The 24,009-nt window shown below is 41.7% G+C and overlaps 1 protein-coding gene across 4 annotated transcripts in view; it reads right to left on the bottom strand.

Annotated features, from left to right (window-relative positions):
* Positions 1–3,227: 3,227 nt before the first annotated feature.
* Positions 3,228–24,009, bottom strand: part of Kcns3 (potassium voltage-gated channel modifier subfamily S member 3) — a 51,041-nt gene continuing 30,259 nt past the window's right edge. For all 4 annotated transcript variants that reach the window (XM_076942122.1, XM_034514220.2, XM_076942121.1 and 1 more), the window contains 2 exons: positions 23,115–23,305; positions 3,228–5,247 (listed from right to left, as the gene is read on the bottom strand). In XM_076942122.1, the coding sequence (XP_076798237.1) occupies positions 3,713–5,188 (1,476 nt within the window). In that variant the 5' untranslated portion in view covers positions 5,189–5,247; positions 23,115–23,305 and the 3' untranslated portion in view covers positions 3,228–3,712. The remainder of the gene's footprint in view (positions 5,248–23,114; positions 23,306–24,009) is intronic.

Here is a 24,009-nt window from a genome sequence, read left to right as displayed (position 1 = left end):
GAGCAGTGGGGTTAACTGGAAACTCCAGGCTCCCCACTCCCACTTCTCACTAAGACAGCACACATTTGTCTGTCCTAATAATTTTCTAACCTAAGAGACATTTTCCCCTAACAGAAGGCAAGTTCACACCACTAAATGGAACCATATTGAAACTGCCGTTACCCTTTATCAAAAATAATAGATATTGACAATTCCATATGGTACAAACCACCCTTTTCTTAATGTTAACAAATATTTCTTAACAGGACTATAAATCAACCTTCACAAAATCCAGCACAGGTCTCCAAGCCCCAAGAAAATTAACAGCATACTATAACCTTCCAGACGGGGACAACAACAGTACTCCCCCAAAACTGTTGAGTTAAATACGAAATTAACACAAGATGGAGTACTGGGTAAGTACAAATAGGTCAGACAAAACAAGAAGACCAAACAATCAAAGTTCTACCTGTTCTACATAGCTGACCCCTACCAGCCAAACGTGGGTAGGAGGTCAGAGCACCTCAAGGTGAAAGATACCATCACTAAAATCAGGTGTTGAGCAAAAAGGGAGAGAGAGAAAACAGAGGTAGAGGTTAGCAAGCAATGTTTGCAGTAGGAGGCAGAGTCTATGAGGGAACAGGGGGCTTGTCGGTACCAATGCCTATTTTATCCCTAATTAAACTAAGCCAGACTCAGAACAGAGCCCCCAGATAGTTCTGGTGTCAACTCCTCCAGGAAGCTGTCCACTCTCCCCTTCCTCCTCTCTCACCCTCCTGACCCTTTTCTTTCTGTCCCAGGGTAAAGGACTAGGAAGGTGACAGTCCTTCAGCACAATTCATGGCCTTCCAAATTCTGGCAGGCTACGATAAAAACAAGAGTAAGGACGCAGAGTTCACAGAGTTGGGGGGGGGGGGGAATGAGCAACTTGTAAGGTAACAAACACTCCCTGAAGCAGTCGGCTGAAATGAATCCCAAGGTCATCACCACAAAATCAGCCGTCACGGAGCTTGCCTGGTTTCCCTTGCTCCCTGTTCATGTTCACATCCTCACCAGCTTCCTACAAAGTTGGTGTTTAGCCAGAAAGTCCACCCTTCCATAGAAAAGGGGCCTCTGTCTCCGTATGGAACGAGAGGGATCTCTGAGAAATGTGGGGAAGCCAGGAGTAGCTGCCTGTCACCAGAGCCTCATTGTGTGATTGATGCAAGGACTGGGGTAAAGAGGTACTGGGAAGCTGTAGACAAGACCAGGAAGGAGCCACAGTGAACACTCAGGCTATACAGGGTGACCACTGCAGGACCTCCCAGGAGCACAGACAGAAGCAGTTCCTACTGAGTGCTGACTCAAAATGTCCCCTGTGCTTCTGCCAATTGAAACCTACTCAAATTCCTGGAGAAATAGTTTATTCTCTGTGTCTACTATCGGTGTCTCTCAGAGCCTGTTCCAGCCTCACAGTTATTCTAGAAAATTCTGTAAATAATGATGTCTGGTTTCTAGATCAGGAAAGGAAAAAGTACCCAAGCCAGGATGCCCCTTTGACTCAGACACGGGAAAAATCAAACTCTGACTGTGCTTGCTAGTTCCTCTTCTCTGTGGGGGCAGCTGTTCTATGGTTGCCTCAAATTTACTCTCTCGTGGTAGTTCAGAGGCCAGCTTTGGGGTCTGTCTTCCAGAGTTCAAAGGTCGGTTGTGTTACCCATCTTGTGAACTTACCAAACCTTCCTGACAACCTCAGCTTCTACATCTTCAAATAAAGATGGAAATAAAGTCTAAATTCTGGGGAAGTTGCAAGGAATAAATGAGATTATGTCAACAAACACACACCAAGGTCTCTTGCATGGTGGCTGCTGCTAGCTGCTTCCTATTACAACAATGGCTGCACAAGCAGCCTCCAGTTACTTCACTATTAGCTAGGAAATATTCAATAAAACAGGATACCAACTCGTACTTTATGCTATAAACTACATTTACATGTATGATAATATCAAAAAAGCATTTTGGTTGAAAAGGTTTTCCCAAACAAGTAGAATTCTGATGACACGCTCATGTAATAAACATCAAGTTTAGAAGCCAACTATTTCTTCGTGTCTCTCTCAGATGTCACAGACATAGTAAGAGGAATGAAAAGTGCTATAGGTACTGACAGTCTATAGATAGACTTTCAATGAGATGCATCTCCACACATTAAATGTTCTGTAATAAATCCCTGTGGTTTCTCCATTCGAAAGAGCTCAGGGACCAAACTGGCAACCAACTGACAGAACCCATTAGCATCTTGCTACATCTCCAAAATGGAGTCTGAGGCTACATTCCCTCCATATAGGATGGAACTGTGCCTTTGGCTCTGGCAGTGATCAGCATGTCTCCTTTCATGGCATGGAGTTGCTGTTTTGAGGCAGTTCTCCCTCTATCTATGGCAGTTTGAAAATGCTGGCTCATTTTATAGCTGTCGGCACCTTTGCCTCAAAGATTTAGCACTTGCTGCTCAGCATAATGGTCCACATGTGTGTGTTTGTGTCTTCCTCTCTTCCACTCAGCAAGTAGCGCTTTCTTTATGAGTGGGTGGGCGGGCTTTACCCAGGTGTATGTAATTTTCAAGTTTTATCCTGGAAGTACAAATTATGAAATTCAAAGTGCACTGCAAATCCACCTAGATAAGGTATACCATTTGTTCGTATGTCTCAAACATCTACATATTTGATTATTTTAATTATTTTACATGAGACAGAATAGTTCAATTACTGATATGTTCTTCTACCTGCCAACCATAGCATATGGAACAAAAAACTATCATATCAGTGGACATATTCAGAACAAAGAGAAAAACTCATGTACATGCATGTGTACGTGTGTGTGCACGCGCATGTGTGTGTGTGTGTGTACAGGAGTGCATATGTGCATATGTATGTAGATGTCAGAGGATAGATTACTGGGGTATCATTCTTCAATATCATCTATCTTTTTGAGACAAGGTCTTTCACTGATCTGAGATTCACCAAGTAGGCTGGGCTGGCCAGCAAAAGCGCTCAACACTGAAGTTATAAACAAGCAATACCATGCCTGACTCTTTTTTTTTTAACTGTAGTTTCTGAGGATTAAACTCAGGTCACCTTGAGAGCACATTACCAACTGAACCATCACCTATGTTGTCATGAAAAAAATTCCTGATATTTTGACGGAAGCAAGTCCTTTCAAGCCACTTGTGAGCATAATGTACTTCCTTGACATAAGAACATAGAAACAAGGCATTCTCCATACCGAATTAGAAGTTTATTGGGCTCCTAATTCCCATGTCTGAAACATGAACATGGATTTACATGCATTGTCTCATGTTGTAGATCTTACATGCATGTCGCCTTCAGTCAGCTGGGCCTCTGCTCTATCATCAGTAATTTATAATTAGCTCAATGTGAGTGAATGGCAAATACAGAATGATGCATAAGCTGGAGCAATAAATCCTTCCCAATATCATTTACTTTTTTTCCCCCAAAAAACCGTATTACAACTCTCTCTTGTAAAAAATAAATTTCAGAACAAGGCATTTTAATTGATCTCACTGAGAAAAATAAAGATAATTCTATCATTTCAGAATTCAGCAATGAATGTCCAACTATGGCTAAAAGGTACACCCTGAGAATTAAATGATTTATTTGAACAAACCCACTGAGGTTTATAAAGCTGTGTTAACCTAATGTCAGGAAGGGGCACGAGCTATCTGTGCAAATGCCCCTGCTCATTTTGCAGTACAGTTCTCCAGGGATGCAGTGTTGTAAGCATCCTCATTGTCTTCGACACTCGAAGCATCTGTGGAGTCAGGATCACTGACCACGATGCCAATGGAAGACAGACTGGTGATGAAGGCATGTACTTGCTGTGCATAAACGTCCCTAATGTTAAAGTAAGGTAGCTCATGGCACTTCTCCGGTGGGTCCTCGCTGCACTGGTCCACATCCATGTCCTTCTGCTTCTGGTAGTACTTGGAAAACTTGTTGAAGATGATGGTGATGGGGAGGGCTACCACTAAGATGCCACAGATAATACATGTGCTTGCTATGATTTTCCCAGCTAAGGTGACTGGGTGGGTGTCTCCATAGCCCACTGTGGTCATACTGATAGTGGCCCACCACCAGCAAATGGGGATGCTGGTGAGACTGGATGCGAGTTCATCTTTCTCCACAGAGTAGATAAGCACGGAGAAGATGGAGATGCCCACAGAAAGGAAGAGAAGCAATAGCCCCACTTCGTGGTAACTGTGCCTCAGTGTGGCCCCAAGAGATCGGAGCCCTACAGAGTGCCGTGCGAGCTTCAGAATTCGGAAAATCCTCATGAGCCGAAGGATTTGGACCACCTTGCCCATGTTCTCAATGTCCTCACTCTCTTCTTCCTTGGTGTCCACAGCCAATGTAGCATAGAAGGGAATGATGGAGACAAAGTCAATGATGTTCAGAGGGTTTTTCCAGAACTTCTTTTGGGATGGAGCAGCAACGAGCCGGACGGCCAGCTCACCAGTGAACCATGCAATACAGGCAATCTCCACACCTTCCAGCACAGGGTCATCCACTTCTCCGTCCTCGTTCTGGAATTCTGACATGCTGTGCACACACATGGCCACGATGGAAGCCAGCACCACGCTCAAGGAGGATATGGCGATGAGCTTGGCCGACAGGCAATAAGCTGGGTTTTCCATTCGAATCCAGATCTTCTTTCGGAGCTGACCAAATCTCAGCTCGTCAAACTTCTCCAGCTCTTTCTCAAACAGAGATGATTCTTCAAAGGAGGAGTCTGTGCTCACATCGTTGCTTTTCTGGTCCCAGTCCTTCTCATGGCTCTCCTCCTTGCGCTCCTGGTACCGACTGCTACAGCAGGAGTCAATGAAGAGCTCGTTGATGCCCCAGTACTCGATCTCCTGGCAGAAGGAGAAGACACACAGTTCCTCCATGACGTGCAGCTTCCCTGTGTAATAAAAGTTCAAGACGTATCTGAACAGGGAGGGGTTCCGATCAAAATAGTACTCCTTATCCGCCACGCTGTAGTCATCACACAGCTCCAGAATGGCCTCCTCAGAATGGCAGGTAAGTAACTTCCCCAGTCGCGTGTGAGGAAACCGCAGGAGTGTACTCTGATCCACAGACTGCTTAAAGCCCCCCACGTTCAAGTTGACAAGTTCCTCATCTTGTCCAGGGCGATGGAAAAACTCACCAAACACCATGATGGATTGAGAAGGCAGAGTGCTGGCCCAGAAGGGAGACACAGAAGATAATGCTGAACCTGGAAGAAGCACAAGACAATATTAGCCTGTGCCCTATCCTGCCTCATCAGGCTTATTTTTAATCTGCCCTTTCAAGGATCATGGCCTGACTGCATGGCAGGCAGGACAGAAAATGCAATGACAAGAAGCAAAGCAAAACAAAACACATTCAAGGGTGCATGTTTGTGTGTGGGGCGGGAGGTGGTGGTTAGGGGTCAAAAAGTGAGCTTAAAAATCTGATATAAGAAAACAAGAAAATGGACAATATAATTTCATGAACTCTAATTCCCATTTCTCTATAAAAGCACTCAAATATCATCTTCTGTTCTCCCCAGATACACATAAATACACATACACTAAAAAGAAATGCACTTCTGATTGCTAAGTCACAGAATTTAAACACATCTCCTCTCAACCATGATGCTCTCAACAAGTCAGCCATTGTTGGGCCTGTAGCCCACTCATGTCCATCCCAAACTCAGCCATGTACCTGGAGAGAAAGTGCTTTCCTCTCCTCCACATTTGATTCATAGAGACTGAGATCAGCTCTTAAGGTGACTGTGGGTTTCACTTGATGCTCCAGCATTGTGCTCTTTCAGAAGAGCCCAGTATTTATATTTGGACACTGGAACTCAAGAGGATATAATTATCTCCCCGTACGTAATTAAGCACCTTATATCTTACAGCTCTCATTACACTTTCCGGGATGGGATTTCAGGATTATCCACATGGAAAGAAAACTGGATGGGGAAGACCTTTTCAAGTTAAACATACTCTACATCCTGACACTCAAAGTCTCTTCTCTCGTCCTGCCCCCATCCCAGTCTCTTACACAGCACCATTGAGACACATGGTTACACCAGTAGTCTACACTGGTTGTGCTCATAGCCTGCTTTTATTTCTGACACTAACCAGGATACATTAAGATCCAACCCTCAGAAAACATGGGGCTTGGGGAAGTAAAGATTTGTTTTTAATTTTATATGTATGTGTGTTACACGTGTACAAATGCCTTTGGAAACAAGAAGAGGGGATCTATGGATCCCCAAACCTGGAATCTCAGACATTGTGAGCTGCTGTATGCGAATATTAGGAACCGAGCCAATGATCTCAACAAGAGCCGTATAGCTGACCAAACAAGAGTGGGAAAGGGAGCTCTCAGGAGAGGGTATCAGAGGTGAACAGCAGGAGCTCTGTGAAGGGGCTGGTAAGTAAGTCTGAAGGAACTGGATTTTATTCTTTTGGCAAGACTATCATGAACTGGGCTCCCCTAAAGGTATGACATTTCAACAGAATGTTGTAATCTACAAAGTTCATGCCTAAGGATCACGTAACTGAGTTACAAAAAAGAAAACTCTATTTCAGTGTTGGTTTTAGACCCATTTATAGCTATCTTGAGCTGCATGCAGCCAGCAGACTGCAGGCTTGACATGCCTACAAGTAAAGGGTCTTCTCACATGTATTTGTGAGCATGACATAGACCCATTCAGACTCAGCCCTCTATGCTTCAGCATAACACTGATGGTAAAAAGCCCTCACCATGCTCCCAGACTCCTTAGCCTCCGGAAACATGAGTAAAATCAGTGATTTTTTTTTAAAACTCAAAAACAATAATAAAATATCAGTTCCACTAAGGGAACAATAAAAGACCTCTATGGGGAAAGATGACAGGAAAAGGGGGTGCATAGCACCAGAGTAAAACAGGGACTCGAAATACATGTAGTGGAGACGCTGATGAAGAGAAAGTGTCAAGTTCAAGAGTTTACAAGGTAAAATTGACAGGACTTGGTACTTCATTCAAGAGAAAAGAGATATGTACAGACAAGGTAAAGGAGAATATGCCTTCTAATTCTGATCATGCTTGTAAAGAATAACACCATTAAAAGATACAAGAGCAAGAAGGAATTGTTCTTCCCTTATGCTGTGGCCAGCAAAGCCATCAGCAAGAGAAAAGGATTCCAGATCTGAAATAGAGGGCTACGTGACAGGTCACAACCTTAAAAGACAGGCCCTGCCATCCACTCCAGAAGAAAATCTACAGTCATAAAGAATCCTTGAGTGCTTGCCTCTAAGACACGATGCTTCATGAAGCCAGAGACCAGAGCATGGCTAATGTATCTTCAATAGATTTCCTGACCTCTTCCAAAAATTCAATTTGCCTCCCTCTGCTTTCTGCTTTTAATTAGGGTTCTTCTTTGAAAGGCCTAAGTCAGAGCTGCTGCCTTGGTCCAAATATTTATGTAATGTCAGGTCTCTGATGGCCAGAGCAGGCTAATGGCACACAGAGTAGGAAAATGTTCCTGGGAGCTAGTTCAGCTAAGCTCACACTAAAACTTTAATGGAAGCTATCTTCTGGTGGATTGTTTTTCATATTGGATATCCTGGAATCCCAAAATGACCTAACGTTTCATGACATTGCAAGCATATAAAGGTCTCATAATTAGGGCGTGTAATCCACCTCCCCAATCTCTCCATGGTGACCTCTCTAAAGAATGTGATCATCCGTGATATCCACATTCCCACCGTGTCCTTCTGCTTTGTCCTCTGAATTCGAAGGAGAGGCCATTATGAAGTCCATCCATTTGCTCCACAGAGTCTTATCATAAAAGTAACACACATCATAAAATCAAAGAACCCATTGAGAGGTTTTCAAAACAGAGACAAAAGAAAGCATTGCTGGATCAGATCCAACACTACAGCTCAAAAGGTAAGTTGGGATGTGCAGAGTCAGAACTGGCTTCCTTGATTTCATCTGGTCCACAGCAGCACAGCTGGGGCAGGGAAGGTGATGTATCTACCTTTACAAATTGAAGTAAGAGTCCCTTGGTGCAGACAGTCTTTTTTTTTTCAATTGTGAAACATTCTTATATGGTTTGGTTTTCATTCTGGAGATTGACAGATGTGGAAACTAAGAATCTGACTGAAGGAATGGAGGCAAAGCCTAAACTGGGAGCTTGGTACTATCCACGCTTCAATACTTAGTTCACACAGTCATGATAGCAAGCTACGGTACATCATCACTTCCAAGGATGCTGCATTCAGACTAGAATTTATTAAAATCCATTCATTTGCCCTTTTCAGGAAACATTTAGGGAATCAAAAGTATACTTCTGCACCACATGATATGGTTCGTGTTTATACACATACACATTTATATACACTTAGCTCTCCATGTCCATGTGTTCCAGACCATAGGATTCTACCAATTACAAATCAATAATATTCAGAAAAAAAAGGCCAATAAGATGGCTTGGTGGGTAACAGTACTTACTGCCAAGAGTGACACTGTTCTTTTTTAAAACCTTAGGACCTACATGGTAGAGAGACTAGACTCCTGAAAAGTGGCTTTCTGACTTTCATACACAAATGATGGCAAGTTTGTGCCCACACACATACTTACAATAAATAAATAAATAAGCCTTTTTTAATTTAGAAAAAATGCATGTACTGCAATAATGGGCACAATGAAATATGTCTGAACTTTAAGATCAATGTAAATTATATACATATAAAAATCAATTTACATATATCAACTTGAACACTGTACACTGGCACAGTAAATGTCAAGAAATATGTTTAATCATGTTGGATTTGTATTTAATGCCACACGAGACTCATCTGTTTTCTTAACCATGACCATGTCATCAAGAGGCTGGATTTCAAGACTAAGAAGATGATTCAACAAGTAAAGCACCTGCCTCAAAAGCATGAATAGTTGAGTTCAGGTCTAAGCACACATGCAAAAGCCAGGTAGGTATGGCAGCCCATCCGTAAACCCAACTGCATGGAAAGTGGACACGGGGCATTCCCAAGAACAAGCGAAGTAAACAGACTATCTGAAACAGTGAGCTCAGCGTTCAGCAAGAGATCTTGATTCAATATATACAGGTAAAGATCCATAGAGAAAGATACTTGTCATTAACCCTGGGATCCATGCACACATAAGTGCACATGCAGCTACATGCATGTACCACACACATGAACATGCATGCACAAATATCCACACACATATACAAATACATACAAAAGAAAGAAGAAAGGAAGGGAGAAAGAATGGGATGGAGGGAGAAAAGAAAAAAGAAAGGAAGCAAGCAAGCAGCTTCAGTGTTTGGTTGGGTTGGGTTGGGTTGGGTTGGGTTGGGTTGGGTTGGGTTGGGTTTGGATTGGTTTTTGAGACAAGGACTCCCTGGCCTCAACTTGCTGTGTAGAGCAAGCTAACCTTGAATTCATTGAGATCCACCTACCTCCATCCCCTAACTGCTAAAATTAAAGGCCTTTCAAATAACGTAAATTTTAGGACCCTCACTCTCTGCACACAGCACGAACAGGGCAGAAGACACCCAGAGGCCCAGGTGCCACTAAGATGAGCAAGTAGGTGGTGGAGAGAGGGAGAGAAAGAGAAGTGGAGCAGTATGTGCACAATGAAGAGAGGCAGGCCTGGAGACTGAGGGGTAATGAGAAAAAGCCCGATATGAGAGCTTATGCTGCTACCTGAGACCATGTGATGCTCCAACCCACACTGCCACCAAGTACAATGTCTGAGTCCATAGCTCTACAGCAGAGAAGGAGTCTGTGCCAATGTCTGTGGCCCATGTTACCAGCAAAGGCCATAGACATCCCTGGTCTGGGCTGCCACCTGGGGCCATGTTGATGTCTGAGAGCTGCACAGGGTTGGCTCTACCCCTTACAGGTTACAGCACTATAGACAACAGACCCACACCATATTAAGGCATCACAGGCCTGCCCCTCTTTGGCCATGCAGTGATATGGGCACAGGAGAAATGCCCCACATACCTGACCCTTGCTACCTGTGGCAGGTAGGAGAGCAGGCCCCATCCCTTGCCTAGGTAGTGTGGGAGTGCTGACCCCCAAAAGTGTGAGAACAGGAGTGCTGGTCCTGCCCCTCTCCAGTTACAGCATGAAGGAGAGCTGATCTGCCGCTCACCTGGGCAAAGTGGGAGAGCTGGCCCTAGTGGCTTGGGTGCAGGAAAGCTGGCAACCTAACCAACTCAGCTACCACCTAGACCCAGATCCAGGGCTTTGAGTTGCCCCTCCCCCCCCCCCCCAATCTACCCTATCTATAAACTGCTGGAGTACATGAAAGGGCCAGTCTGGGAGAGCCAAAGCTGTAAGATGTTCCTGAGCACCAACAGGATATTCGAGAGGAGTCCTAGTGAGGATCCAGGTTGATAGTGTAGCAGAATCAAACCAATGACTCATTGCAATGAACATTTGCAAGTAAAGATGTTCGGGCAGAAGGGTGTACTGTGTGACACACTGTGACCACGGTGAGATTTTGTTGGTTTTGTTTTTGTTTTCTTTCGGGAGAGTGGTTGCAAGGGCCGAAGCCAGATATGGGGAGATGGTGATGAGTGGGAACGGAGTGCATGGTGTGAAATTCACAAAGAAGCAATAAAAAGCTAAAAGATAAAAAAAAAAAAGAAAGGTAAAATTTGTCATTTAAGAATACACAATTTGTTTAATTATTTTTTTTTAATTCTGGCTAATCGTATTATAAAACATTTTAGATACTAATTAAATCAAGAAACAACAGTACTTAATGAGAAAAAGTAAGATTATCTTATAACTAGGAAAGTGTGAATTTTGATGTATGATAGGAAATAAAACATAGACTAAGAAACTTAGAAAATGTGTGCACTGAGCATGTACACAGCTTTCTCTCCTCATTGTTCTCTGAACAATAGGGCAACAACTATTGACACCTCGCTTACATCGTCTGTGGTGTCACCCATCATATAAAGACCATTTAAAACATGCAGAAGAACATGTGTGGGGTTTATGCACATATTACACCATTATTGAATAACTGAAAATTAATTTATTAAGAACCTTATATTTTGTAGATATCGCTATACTTCATGGTTTCTGAAGTTACACTACATGGGGTTTCAGAATGTGTATCTGTAGGGGTCCTAGAAACCAAGAGATGACTGCCATTATACAATATACATGTGCACATATAGATAAAATATTGAATCACCCATCTACTAAATACAAATATGAGTCAACTAATTTATAAGCAGTAAGTGGGGAGATTTTTCTGATTCAAAAATTCTTGTTGCATAAAAGTAATTTTATATAGGGAAAAATACTATAGCAACATAAAAATGAATTATAGAAAAGACTGCTACATATATCACATCGAAGAGGCTTAGTGCATTTAATATGTAAAGTGGCTTTTGTTAAAGAAGAAAGCGAGCTATGAAAATGTAAGAAATGGGCAAGAGATAAGAACAGAGTTCATCAAAGAAAACCACAGATGGAACCAAAGCCAGAAGAAAATGCTCAACCTTGTTCATGAGTGCATGCGAAAACCACACTGCAGGTCACATGACATTTATTGCACACACTGGCAAAAGATCCCGAAGAATATCTCCATGTGCAGTGCTGGCCAGCCTGTGGGGAAACAGGCCTATCAACATTGTGTTGGGAATACATAATGAAGGGAAACTCCCTAGAGAGGAGAACTTGGCAATATTTGATGGACTGGCATAGGCTATTATGCTCAGACTTAGTAATCTCTCTTCTAGAAATATTTTCCCAAAGTTAGACAAGCAAAGCACTTGTGTGTAACAACGGGAAACAACCCAGATGTCCATCAATAGAGAAACAGCTCAAAAATAAATTATGATCTATTTTTACACACACACATACCACACACACACATATCACATACACACTACATATGTGTATGTATCTGTGTAATTATATATAGAAGGGTAGATAGATAGATCAATAGATAGATAGATCTATAGATCTATAGATATAGATATAGATACTAGAATATATATATATATATATATATATATATATATATATATATAGAGAGAGAGAGAGAGAGAGAGAGAGAGAGAGAGAAAGAGAGTGATTTTTGGAATATTTGTCCTAAGTGGGAGGAAAAAGGCAAAGCATAAGAAAGGTGTCAGGAACGTGCAGCAATTTTTCTAAAAAGTCACCTGCCAGCAAGCCTTACAACTTGGCTTTTGATCCCTGGACACCCTTGTAGAAAAAGAGATATAACTCCCTCGAGCTGTCCTCTAACCACACACAACATACACATACAATAAGCAAGTAAATAAATAAATATTTTAATAAAGAAATCAAGAGAAATTGCCGCTGTGCATTATATATATTATATATATGCATGTGTATATTTATAAATGTATTTGCTTTTAATATAAAAAGAAACAATAATAATATAAACAAAAAACATAAAATATCTATAGGGGACAATGTCAGAAAGTGAACTCAAGAACCATGTTAATGTTTGCCTAATTATAAAACAAAATTAAATTAAAATGAAACAGACATTTCTTAAAAAAATAAATATTATTGAATCTACCTGGTGGCTTAATCTCATGTAGATGAATTACTTCAATGAACTGACTATACATCCTACCAGTATGTAGCCAAGGACAAAAATAAATAGCAATATTAAAATATTTTTAGCAATCACAATTATGCACTTACTCTTTTTAAAAATTTTATTATTTCATATGTATAGGTATTTTGCTTGCATGTATGTCTGTGTATCAAGTGTGTGCCTGGTGATCCCAGACACCAAGAGTGTTGCTTAAATTTTTCAAAGACCTATTTTTAAGATGGTTCTTAAATGCTTTAACCTCTCCTCTAGAAATGGTTGTTTGGAGCAAATCCCATCTATGTTGTCAGGAAATCAGCAGTTCAGTTCAGTTCACAGGTCAGCAGCAGCAGCTCCATCTACTCACAAACACTTCATAGTTCATGAGTCTACCAGCAGTCCAGTTCAGTGGTGTCTGGATAGCAGCAGTGATGGCACAACCTAACAGGAACAGCCAGGCCTTAGCCAAATTGGCATGCGTCAGCAGGAGAGACCAGGACCACCATGAATGCCAGGAAAAGTTCTTTACCGTGCCTCTCTCTCAAAGTAGAGATCAGTGAAGACTTAAAACCAAAGCTGGCTAGGCAAACAAGCCAAGTCAAGCCTTCATCACTGTCCATTGAGTTCTATTTATACTCCCTCCAAACATCATGTGTCCTCCATGAGTCTTGCCTCAGCTTGTGTGTCTGTCTTAACAAAACTCCATGTGAGTCTGTATCAGCGGACATGACTCTACCAATCGGCCTGAGACTGAGTAAGTGCAAGAAGCCACCAGCACACCACTAGAAATTTTTTTGGAATGTTTCTCTCTATGGAGTCCCAACAAATGGAGCTCAACAATACGTGTAAGGTGAGCTAATACATGCATGTCATTAGCAAAGAATCCTTCATCACATGTCCTTTCACATGCTCGCTTTAGCTAATCATCCATTCATCTGTGTCTGCTTCAGGGAAACATTCTTTCCCATGTCTGCCTTAGTGAAATATCCTCTCACACAACTGTCCAAAGAACACTTAAGTTTCTCCTTCACAGGAAGCGTTGGAATTGGAATTTCATGGCTGCTAGAAATGAACCCAAGTCCTCTAGATGGGCACCAGTGCTCTCAACCACTGAGTTATCTCTCTAGCCCCATATACTTATTCCTAACCTTTCATGAACACACAGGATCAAGTAAAGAAAGAGTTACGTTAATGTACTTAAATGTCCCCAAGAGTTAAGGTTCAAAATAAAAGAAACATGAATATAAAAAGTAAAGAAATTAAATGAAACTCACTGATGTTGAGTTTGAATTGGAAATAGCAATCTAAACATACAACTCATTTTTTGCTCATGGACATTCCTATTACTTAGCTCTGTCTACCAAAACAATAATAACAAAAAGACAATAAACAAGCAAACAAGCCTGAAATCAATGACCATAGGATGGATGCTACTTGGCCACTCATATCTCTTCTTAGAAGTGAGGTACTTATTGGCATCCATGCTAGAAGCATTAATACTCAAGAGTTCTTAGATAAGTCAGTCACCACTTCGGAATCAGCTTCAGACAAAAGATAGCTACTTTTCCCAAGATCAGAAACAGCCAATGACTATTCATAAGAGGCCTGTCATAACCCAGCATCTTTTTATACAAAGGTGGTCTACCCAACCCCAGAGCTCTGCAACAGCCAAGTGTGTTTAAATCCTGTCAAAGTTCAACACTTCCTTTTCCTGAAGCCTCCTTTTCTACCTTCTCCACAGGCACTGATCCCAAGGATACACTGCAAATTCTTGTATATATCTGCCTCTGTCTATTTTAGAGAGCCTATGTAGAGAGACCAACTAGAAGTACCCTAACTTAGTGAGACTGAAACAAGTAAATATAATATCTCCTTAGAAGATCAAGGCTTCTTTGGATGAACAGCCAATTCCCAGTCTGGGCCAGAAATACACAAGAGGAGCCTGGAATGTCCTTGTATACCAGAAAACAAGGATGCTGTCAATGACAAGGAAAAGTCAAAAAAGATTCAAAAAAAACTAGGGAGACATCCACCTGCTGAAGAGAAGAAGCATGTGTCTCAAAAGGAAAAGAAAAAAATCTGCAACAGATCATAACATACCAAATACAATAAAATTCTTATATTCATAGCAATAATTTTCTGCCTGTGCGCATGTGTGTGTGTTGTGTACATGCAGCTGTGTATGTGCACAAGAGCGTAAAAGCCAGAAGACAACCTTGAGACAGGGTCTGTCACTTGTGCCTAAAACTCATAGATTCAGCTAGGTTGGTTGGCCAAAGCCCCAAGGATCTGTCTATGTTCACCTCCTAAATGCCTGGATTATAAACACACACTTGCTGTATCTGACCTTTTAAAATAGGTATAGGGTTTAAACTCAGGTCCTTCTGTTGGCAGAGCATTCTCCTTACTGATAACAAAATGCCAATGGTAATAATTTTTTGAAAACCAAAGCAGTACTTGGGCCAGTTTCAGAGACTACTAAAGTACTGACTCATTATTTCATGAAAGTGAAGAGAAAAATCAACTTCTTATCCTGCCTTCCTGTGTGAATTATACTTTAGAAAAATAGCACACAAGTTAATGAGGGAGATTTTTCTTTATAAAAATATTCCAATAATTTGAAAACACAGCAGTGGAAATAACTAAATGGTATAATAGTAATCATTTACATTTAAAAGCAAATTGAGATTTTAAAGGTTGAAAATAATAACTGAAAAGGAGTTTGTGTGACTATACTGAATGTCACACATAATAAAATTTAAGATAAAAATTGTTGCCAGAGTCAAAGAACATTTCTAGTAATAAAAATGTCAATCTATCAAGCAAAGGCATACGCACTATAAACATACTTAGCAAGAGAGCCAAAAAATACATGATGTAAAAATAATGGCAGAACTCCAGGGAGAAATCATTGGAATTTCAATATCCCACCTTCGATAACATATGGAACAATTATACAAATATCCACAGGGAAATAAAGAAGATTCAAACATCATTATAAACCAAGAAGATCTGACAAAGACAGAGCACTCCAGCTAGCGAGAGCATACTTTCTCTAATGGACACAGACATTCTCTAGTTCGGACCAAAAAAGGCTACGTCATCAAACAGCCTTAAAGTATACCAGCCATCTATCATCACTGTGTTAAAGTACCTGAAGTAATCAATTTAAAAAGAGACAAGGTTTGCCTTCTGGCTCACCATTTCAAACATTACAGTGCACCATCGCTGGGCCCTGTAGTCTTGGGCCTATGGAGAGACAGAGAGCACAGCATTGTGGAATTACATGGGTCATTCTCAAGGAAACCAGAAAGCAAAGCCAGTAAATAGAAGAAGAGTTAATATCTTCATCAGTGCACATCCCCAGTGAACTAACTTCCTACTACTGCCTCACTTCCTAGAGATTACATCACCTCTCAGTAGTACCATACCTGAGGACCCAGTCTCTACTAAACACAGGGTCTTTAGGATCTTGAATTAGAATTCAAGATCCAAATTACAGTAAGAAAACAAAACAAAACATAGTAAAGTACACCAACCACAATGCAATAAAATTATACATCATAACAAAAGAAAATTTTGGGATATTTTTTAATGTGGAAGCTAAACCACACTCTCAAGGACCAGTGATTCAAAGGGAATTTTTTTTAAGGCAATAAATAAAGACAAAACTCCCAACTTACAGGGTATATACAAGAGTGACTGGGAAGTGGGGTCACTTAAGAGATGGCTCGGCAGTAAAAAACACCAGCTGATATTCCAAAAGGCCCAAGGTTCAATTCTCAGCACCCATGGGGCATCTTACAACTGTCTTATAACAGTCTAAGGGATCTGACACTTACACACACACACAGGCAAAAACAGCAATGCATATAAAATAAAAATAAGTAAATCATTTTTAAAATGTGACTAGGGAAAAAACATAAAGATTTATATACCTATGATCAAACTGGAGAAAAGATCTTAAATTAAGAACTCTATCTCTCACAGACAGTCAGGAAAGTGAAAAAAACATCAGCAGCAGGAGGGAAGGGGATCATCCTAGGAAGTGCCAGAGGACTGGGAGGAGGGAGGCTCCAGGGAGTCTCTGGTGGTGACTCTATCTGAGTCTCCTAGCAGTGGGGAACATGGAGTCTGAAGTGGCCACCTCCTATAGTCAGGCAAGACTCCCAGTGGAGAGATAAGAACACCAACCCACTCATAAAACCTTCAACCCAAAATCTGTCCTGCCTACAAGACATGCAGGGACAAAGACAGAGCAGAGTCTGAGGGAATGGCCAACCAATGATCACCCCAAATTGAGTCTCATCCCATGAGCAAGAACAAATCCCTGATACTACTAATACTCTGTTATGCTTGCAGACAGAAGCCTAGCATAACTGTCCTCTGAGAGGCTCCACCCAGAAGCTGACTGAAAAAGATGCAGACACCCACAGCCAAACCTCAGGGAATCATGTGGAAGAGTTGAGGGGAAGGATTGTAGGACCCAGAGGAGATGGGGACTCCACAAAAAGACCAACAGAGAAAACTAACCTGGATCCTTGGGGGCTTCCAGAGACTGAACCAGCAACCAAAGAGCATACACAGGCAGGACCTAGGCCCCCTGCATATATGTAGCAGATATGTAAGTCTTCATGTGGATCCTCCAACGCCTGGAGAGGGCCTGCTGCCTGCCTATGGATCCTGTCCCCCTAACAAGGCTTCTTTGTCTGGCCTCAGTAGGAAAGGATGTGCCTAGTCCTGCAGTGACTTAATGTGCCAGGGTAGGTTGGTACCTGGGGGAGGGGGTCTGTGTGACATTCCTCTTGTCAGAGGAGAAGCAGATGGGGGAGGGGCTATGAGAGAGGGGATTGGAAGGAGGGGGCTGCAATCAGGATGTAAAGTGAATAAACAAATTAATGGAAGAAAGAAAGAGAGAGGGAGGGAGGGAGGGAGGGAGGGAGGGAGGGAGGGAGGGAGGGAGGGAAGAAGGAAGGAAGGAAGGAAGGAAGGAAGGAAGGAAGGAAGGAAGGAAGGGAGGGAGGGAGGGAGGGAAAGCTATTTTCATAACTTTAAAAAAAAAAGATTCTCTCCCTCAGAAGCATAGGAAAAAAAGAAAAGCTAAGGCCTAATTCTTCTCAAGTCAGAAAATGATGATTGCACTTGAAATGAATAAAACAGAAAATATGAATAGAAGTCCAAAAACTGGACTTTTTTTTAAAAATCAATAAAACTGATCAATCTTCAGCCACATTAACCAAGAAGGAATGGAAGAAACCCCAATTAACAAAGTCAGCAGTAGAAGAGGCCATGGCATAGACGAGGGAAGAATTGTAGGCGCATTCTATGATCAAATTTATACCCTCTCATTCAATAACCTATAGCATAGATCAAGTAGTCAAATTGCTAGAAATATCCAACTGACAGATGACGCAAGACGAGAATGAGAATCTTAGTGAATTTTCAAGATACTTAATTTGCAACTTAAAAACTCTCTGCATAGAAAAGTCAAGATCAACAGCTCTACTGAGAAGCCATCACAACTTTCCTTTATCTTTAGATGACAGATAAATATAGCTACTACCCCTCATCAAAAACAGCCCTTGTTGATGCAAATGGAGATGACCAAAGAAAACCACAACTGGATACAATGCAAAGAACCACAAATCATGGGCAGTCCAGCCCCAAAACATTACACTCCTGTGTGTATGACTGAGAATACTGTGGAAGGATGGGTAAAAAGATTGTAAGAGCCAGAATACTGGGAGGGCTGCTGTCGGAGTCCCTCCTTGAAATGGCTCCATAAACAAGACTGGAACAATGGTAAAATCAATGGACATGCTAACATGGAAAGGGGAAAGTTTTATGGGATCCTTCCCCTAGACAAAGAGCTACAGGCAACTAGTGACTGCTGGGAGAAGGATTATCCTCCCCCAGGAATGCTCCCTTTGTTGGTTACCAATAAGAGTGGTCAGTCTTGAAACTAATATGCACACCAAGAATAAAAACAGATCCAGAAGACTATGTGTGTGTGTGCTTATATACATATACATACACAGACACACACAGACACACATACATACACATACATACATACACATGTACATGTGTGTGTTATGTAACAATGATCAAAGAAAAGAGGCTATAAACTTGAGAGTGGCAAGGGAAACAGAGGAGAGATGGGGGGGGGACTAATGGGAGGAAAGGGAGGGGGCAAAGTGATGTAAATCTATCTCAATTAAAAAACTTTTAAAGACCTGGACAATGGTTATCAGTGGCTGCCAGATAACAATGGGGAATTTCCTAGCACATAGATCAGAGTTATATCATCTGTCTCCTTAGTAATGCCCAATGTAACAAAAGAGAGACACAAGGCAACATCCTACAGACCTAAATTGACTGGGGCTGGACTAAATCTAACGAATAAAAATAAAATAAAAGATTTCAGAAGAACATGTTCAATGACATCAAAAGGGATGTTAGAAGCAGAATTGAAACTACAGGAAAACATACAGAAAAAATGACATAGATCATTAAGAGACACAGAAAACAGAAGCAGGCTATAGGTTTTATGTGGATCTGGATTCTAACAAATCAAATGCATATCATTTCATTACTTGCATAAGTATTATATCCGCATTACACACACACACACATATGAAGGAACATCAAATAACAATTAAATGTATGATATTATAAGACTATTAATTTTTCAATTCTTAATAATATTCTAATTTGGAATATACACTAAAATATTTATAGATAATATTATATAGCATTTGGGATTGATTTATAAAACCAGATGTGGAAGACAATAACATTGCCTATACAAATTGGTCATATGCTAGTCACTGTCAGATATAGGAACTGGCTACATGGGAATTTAATGCATCATTCTACATTTGTATATGTTAAAATCTCCACCAATAATGACTTAAGAAACCAAACATAAGGGGTCACACCTGCAGTCCTAGCACTCGGGAGACTAAGGCAGAAATACTGCAAGGTCACATAGCAAGACCCTTTGAGAAAATTTACTGAACACATTTTTGAGGCAACCCACTGTAGTAAGTTTTTTTTTAAATGCTATATTTCAACCTTTTATGCAATAAAATTGTCACGGCACCTGGACACCAGTGAGCAATTGAAAAGTGTAACAGAAAAAAAATGGTCTCCTTCATTTAACTAAACAAAGAGATCCCACTGTGACCCTATGCTGGTTACTACTGACTGTCAATCTGACAGGCTTTTGAATCACTAAAGAGACAAGCCTCTGAGTATATTCATGGAGAAGTTTCTGGGTCCGCTTCATTGGGAACACACACCTCAAAATGTGGGTGGTACCATTCCATGGACTAGAGGTCAGGACTGCATAAAAAGAATATAGACAGATAAGCCCCAGGATTGACCTCACTGTGCTTCCTGACAGCTGGCACACGGTGAGCAGACACCTCACACCGCTGCCACCATCCTACCCTCACCATGATAGACCATACCTCAAGCCATGGGCCAGACTAAGTATGTCCTTCTTTGCATTGCTTTTGTCGGATATTTTATTGCATCCATGAGCAAAGTAGCTCACAAAATCCCCTAATTCAAGCTGAACTACGAAGGCAACCAGCAAGAGGAAAGGCAAGGTCTCAGAAAAACTGACATTGTCTCTTCTCAGATACAGGACCTTGAGTCAGGAGACTCTTCAAAGGTAGAATAAGTTGGTACCCCACCTTGAAGATCAAATAACAAGTGAAAAACAAAAACCTTGGAAACATTAAACTGTTATTGAAAGAGTAATATAATAATTACCCTTTCCCTCTCTGGCCCTGTTTCCATCTTTATTCTTTCTCCTCTGACTAGTACAATTATGTATATCAGAGTTGTTCTAGTTCCTGCTTTGTGAATTTGTGAGTTCTCAAGGACAGACCCAAAGCCAACACACTGAGCATAGGTTACTTCATAAAGCCTTCTGGATTTGAGTGTTTGTTCCAGTCACAGTGTGGCTGGCTGCTCCTGTCTGGAACCCCAGGGATTTCTGGACTGTTATACAGTTTATCTCAAGCAGTGTGTGTTCAAGGTTAGTAAGCCAAATAGCCAGGAAGCCGTCCCATTTATAAAAAGGCTGAGTATCATAGACGATGTGTTCTCAATGAGGAAGATGTAGGCTTGACCCCAAGAGGAGCTTCTAATCCTGTGTACACAGTTCATCTCTTGTCCACATGAGCCATGGTTTTTTTTTGGTTTTTTTTTTTTTTTGTATAGTTGGGTTTTTTTAATTTTACAAGTTGTATTTTAAAAACAATTTCTAAATAAATTAATAAATCACACACCAAGATTAACCAGACCCAAAATCTATGTAACTCAATAAAACTTCCATACAATTAGAACAGGTTTGAAAACAGAAGCTGTGGATCTTCATATTAAATTTTACCCTTCCAGTGTCAAATATATTTTATGCTCTTATTCACTCCCCAAACCAAAAACTCTATAACAGAGTCAGAACTAGAAAAACAGGTAAGTTAATATACCCTTTCATTGTTTTGGTTTGCTTGTTTTTTGAGACAAGGTTTCTCTGTGTAGCCCTGGCTGTCCTAGAACTCACTTTGTAGACCAGGCTGGCCTTGAACTCAGAAATCCGCCTGCCTCTGCCTCCCAAGTGCTGGGATTAAAGGCGTGCGCCACCACCGCCCGGCAATATACCCTTTCATAATTGTGCCCATTACCTCATCCCCTAATATTTAGCCTTTCTTGCTCTTTTCTTCATGTTACCTTGTGTACACACATGTGCATTTTCTTATGTATATACATAAATTATCGCCTAGATTCTGCATATCAGGGACAATCACTTTTCCACCTGAGTCATGCTGCATGGAGGGGTGCTCATACAGATGTCTGTAACAGAAGTTCTGGTACTCAGGGAAAGGAGTTTTGGAGAATTTGGTATACTGGATCAAGCTTGTAGCTCCCTCCTCCTGAACTTTCCTGCTCTGCTCATCTCCTCCAACAGCCCTTCCTGTCCACTTTATACTGACATTTGGCACACGGTGGTACTCCTGTACTTGATCCTTACACTGCACAAAAGTCAAATGTCTAGCTTGTCCACAGGATTCATCCATCTTCTCTACAGCTATAGCCTCTTTTGATAATGACTGGTCCTTGTCTGGTAAAAGACCCTGGTTTTGAATTAACAAAAGCTATTGCCATTTGTTAAAAAAAATCATATACATCATTAAAATATTATATATATATATATATATATATATATATATATATATATATGTCAGCAGAAAGATATAGATCAGGCATGGCAGGATTCAGTGACTCCAATGGTCAAACAGTAAAGTCAAGGAAATAAACGGACAGCTGGGGACTGTAATGTATTCTCCCCAATCCAACAGGGAGAGACTACCAAGCACCTCAATGCTTTGGGAGATTAAAGAATAGACTTAACAATGTTTGAGGAAAAATGAAACTGATTTGTATGAAGGATATCTGGGATGACCCACTGGACTTTAAACATTATATGACTCCACTGAAATGTGCTTCTGGCTATACCGTGACCTGAGCCAGTCTTCTGACAGTTCTAGTTTGGTTGCATTTGTATTAAGCTAGACACAAAAGGACTCTTACTGAAAGAGCAACAGTGTTGCTTCTTTAAGTCTGAACGGTAAATGTTGAAAAGGGAAGGGAAGGGACGGAGAGGGGGGAGGGGGAGGGGGGGAGGGGGAGGGGGGGAGGGGGGAGGAGGAAAGGAGGGGGAGGGGGAGGGGAGGGGGGAGGAGGAAAGGAGGGGGAGGGGGAGGGGAGGGGGGAGGAGGAAAGGAGGGGGAGGGGGAGGGGAGGGGGGAGGAGAGGAGAGGAGGGGAGGGGAGGGGGTGAGGGAGGGGAGGGGAGGGGAGGGGAGGGGAGGGGAGGGGAGGGGAGGGGAGGGGAGGGGAGGGGAGGGGAGGGGAGGGGAGGGGAGGGGAGGGAAGGGAAGGGAAGGGAAGGGAAGGGAAGGGAAGGGAAGGGAAGGGAAGGGAAGGGAAGGGAAGGGAAGGGAAGGGAAGGGAAGAGAGAAAAATGAAATCTGGGAAAGAATGTATACCACACACACAAAAAAAATGTGGTTTAAGACACTGAGATACAGCCTCATATAGACTAGACTGGCCTCACTAAGCACCCAGAGATAACAGAACTTTTATTCTTCTCGCCTCTGCTCTCAAAGGCTGGGAGTGTGCTACCATGCCTGATTTTTATGCTGAGCTTCGGATAAAACCCAGGGCTTCGTGATAGGCAAGCACCTTGAGCTATATCTCCAGTCCTACCCCAGAACGTACTAAAGCTGGCTTGTGATGTGATGTGACTCTAATCTAACCCTACCAGATCTATACTCTTTTTGTTTCAACTGCCCATCAGATTTTACAATCAGAAAAACTTCCCCCGAAATTGCCATCTGTGGTTTTCCTCTTTATCGCTCTATTGTAAAATATTTTCCTCTTCCTCTGATAACAATGACCACCAGAGAAATTGACACAGAAAAACAGCTCTTACCCTCGTGGTGGCGATGTCACACAGCCTGCCCTCATTCTGCACAGTGGAACGTCCATTGTCATCCAAGAAGCTCCTCCTGTCTTCCCTGGCTGGAGTGTGGAGTACACACCGGCATTTAGTGACTCAAAGAAGAGAAGAATTCAGTCCTCTGGTTGTCCAAGTCAAGGCAGATGCTGTAAAGTCAAGTTCACCTACAGAGGAAAGCACCAGCCAAGTTGTCACTCTAAGGTGGAAACAAAACCAAGATGTTCTATCACACACTCAGTGTTTTGGGCACTTTTTACTGATTAGACACCAGGCTTCAAGCTCCGTGGAATTTTTGTAGAGGAGCCGGTCTCTTCCCAATATGGTACCATCACTCCACTTGAACTCATGGATAGGACTAAGGACTCATCAAACATGATGGCAATGGAGCATCTGGAGCATCACATCTGTCACAGGCCATGAAACACCTGGACACTGAATTTTAAACTGATAAACTGGACACTAGAGTTATGGCTTTACTCAATTCCCACAGGGCTGCTTTATAAAAGAGTTACTCTGCTAGCCATCCCGTTGAGGATATGCTTGTAAACTTCTAAGTGAATATACTTTAATCCATTTCAGAGGCAAATTTATAGGGGTTACTGGTCTAATAGAATTAATTCCACTGCTACAATTTGAGATCAATAGATTTCAAAAGCCAGCCAAATTCAATTCCTCTTTATTTGCACATTGCTGTATGTCACAGTACATGAAAGATGATTTCAGGTACTAATGTAGAGGCCCTGACAAACATGAAGTGGAGTGCCAGAGAAATGTTAATGATCCCCCAAAAAACAGACAGGAGCCAATCTGATGTAATTCACACGCCCTGCCCCCACAACGAACCGCTGTCACGCAGGACAGTTTTTGG

Source organism: Arvicanthis niloticus, chromosome 11 (genome assembly GCF_011762505.2).
Source record: "Arvicanthis niloticus isolate mArvNil1 chromosome 11, mArvNil1.pat.X, whole genome shotgun sequence".
In the NCBI taxonomy this organism is placed as follows: Eukaryota; Metazoa; Chordata; class Mammalia; order Rodentia; family Muridae; genus Arvicanthis; species Arvicanthis niloticus.
The sequence above is the reverse complement of the archived record's forward strand: the minus strand, read 5'-3'. Positions and strand labels throughout refer to the sequence as shown.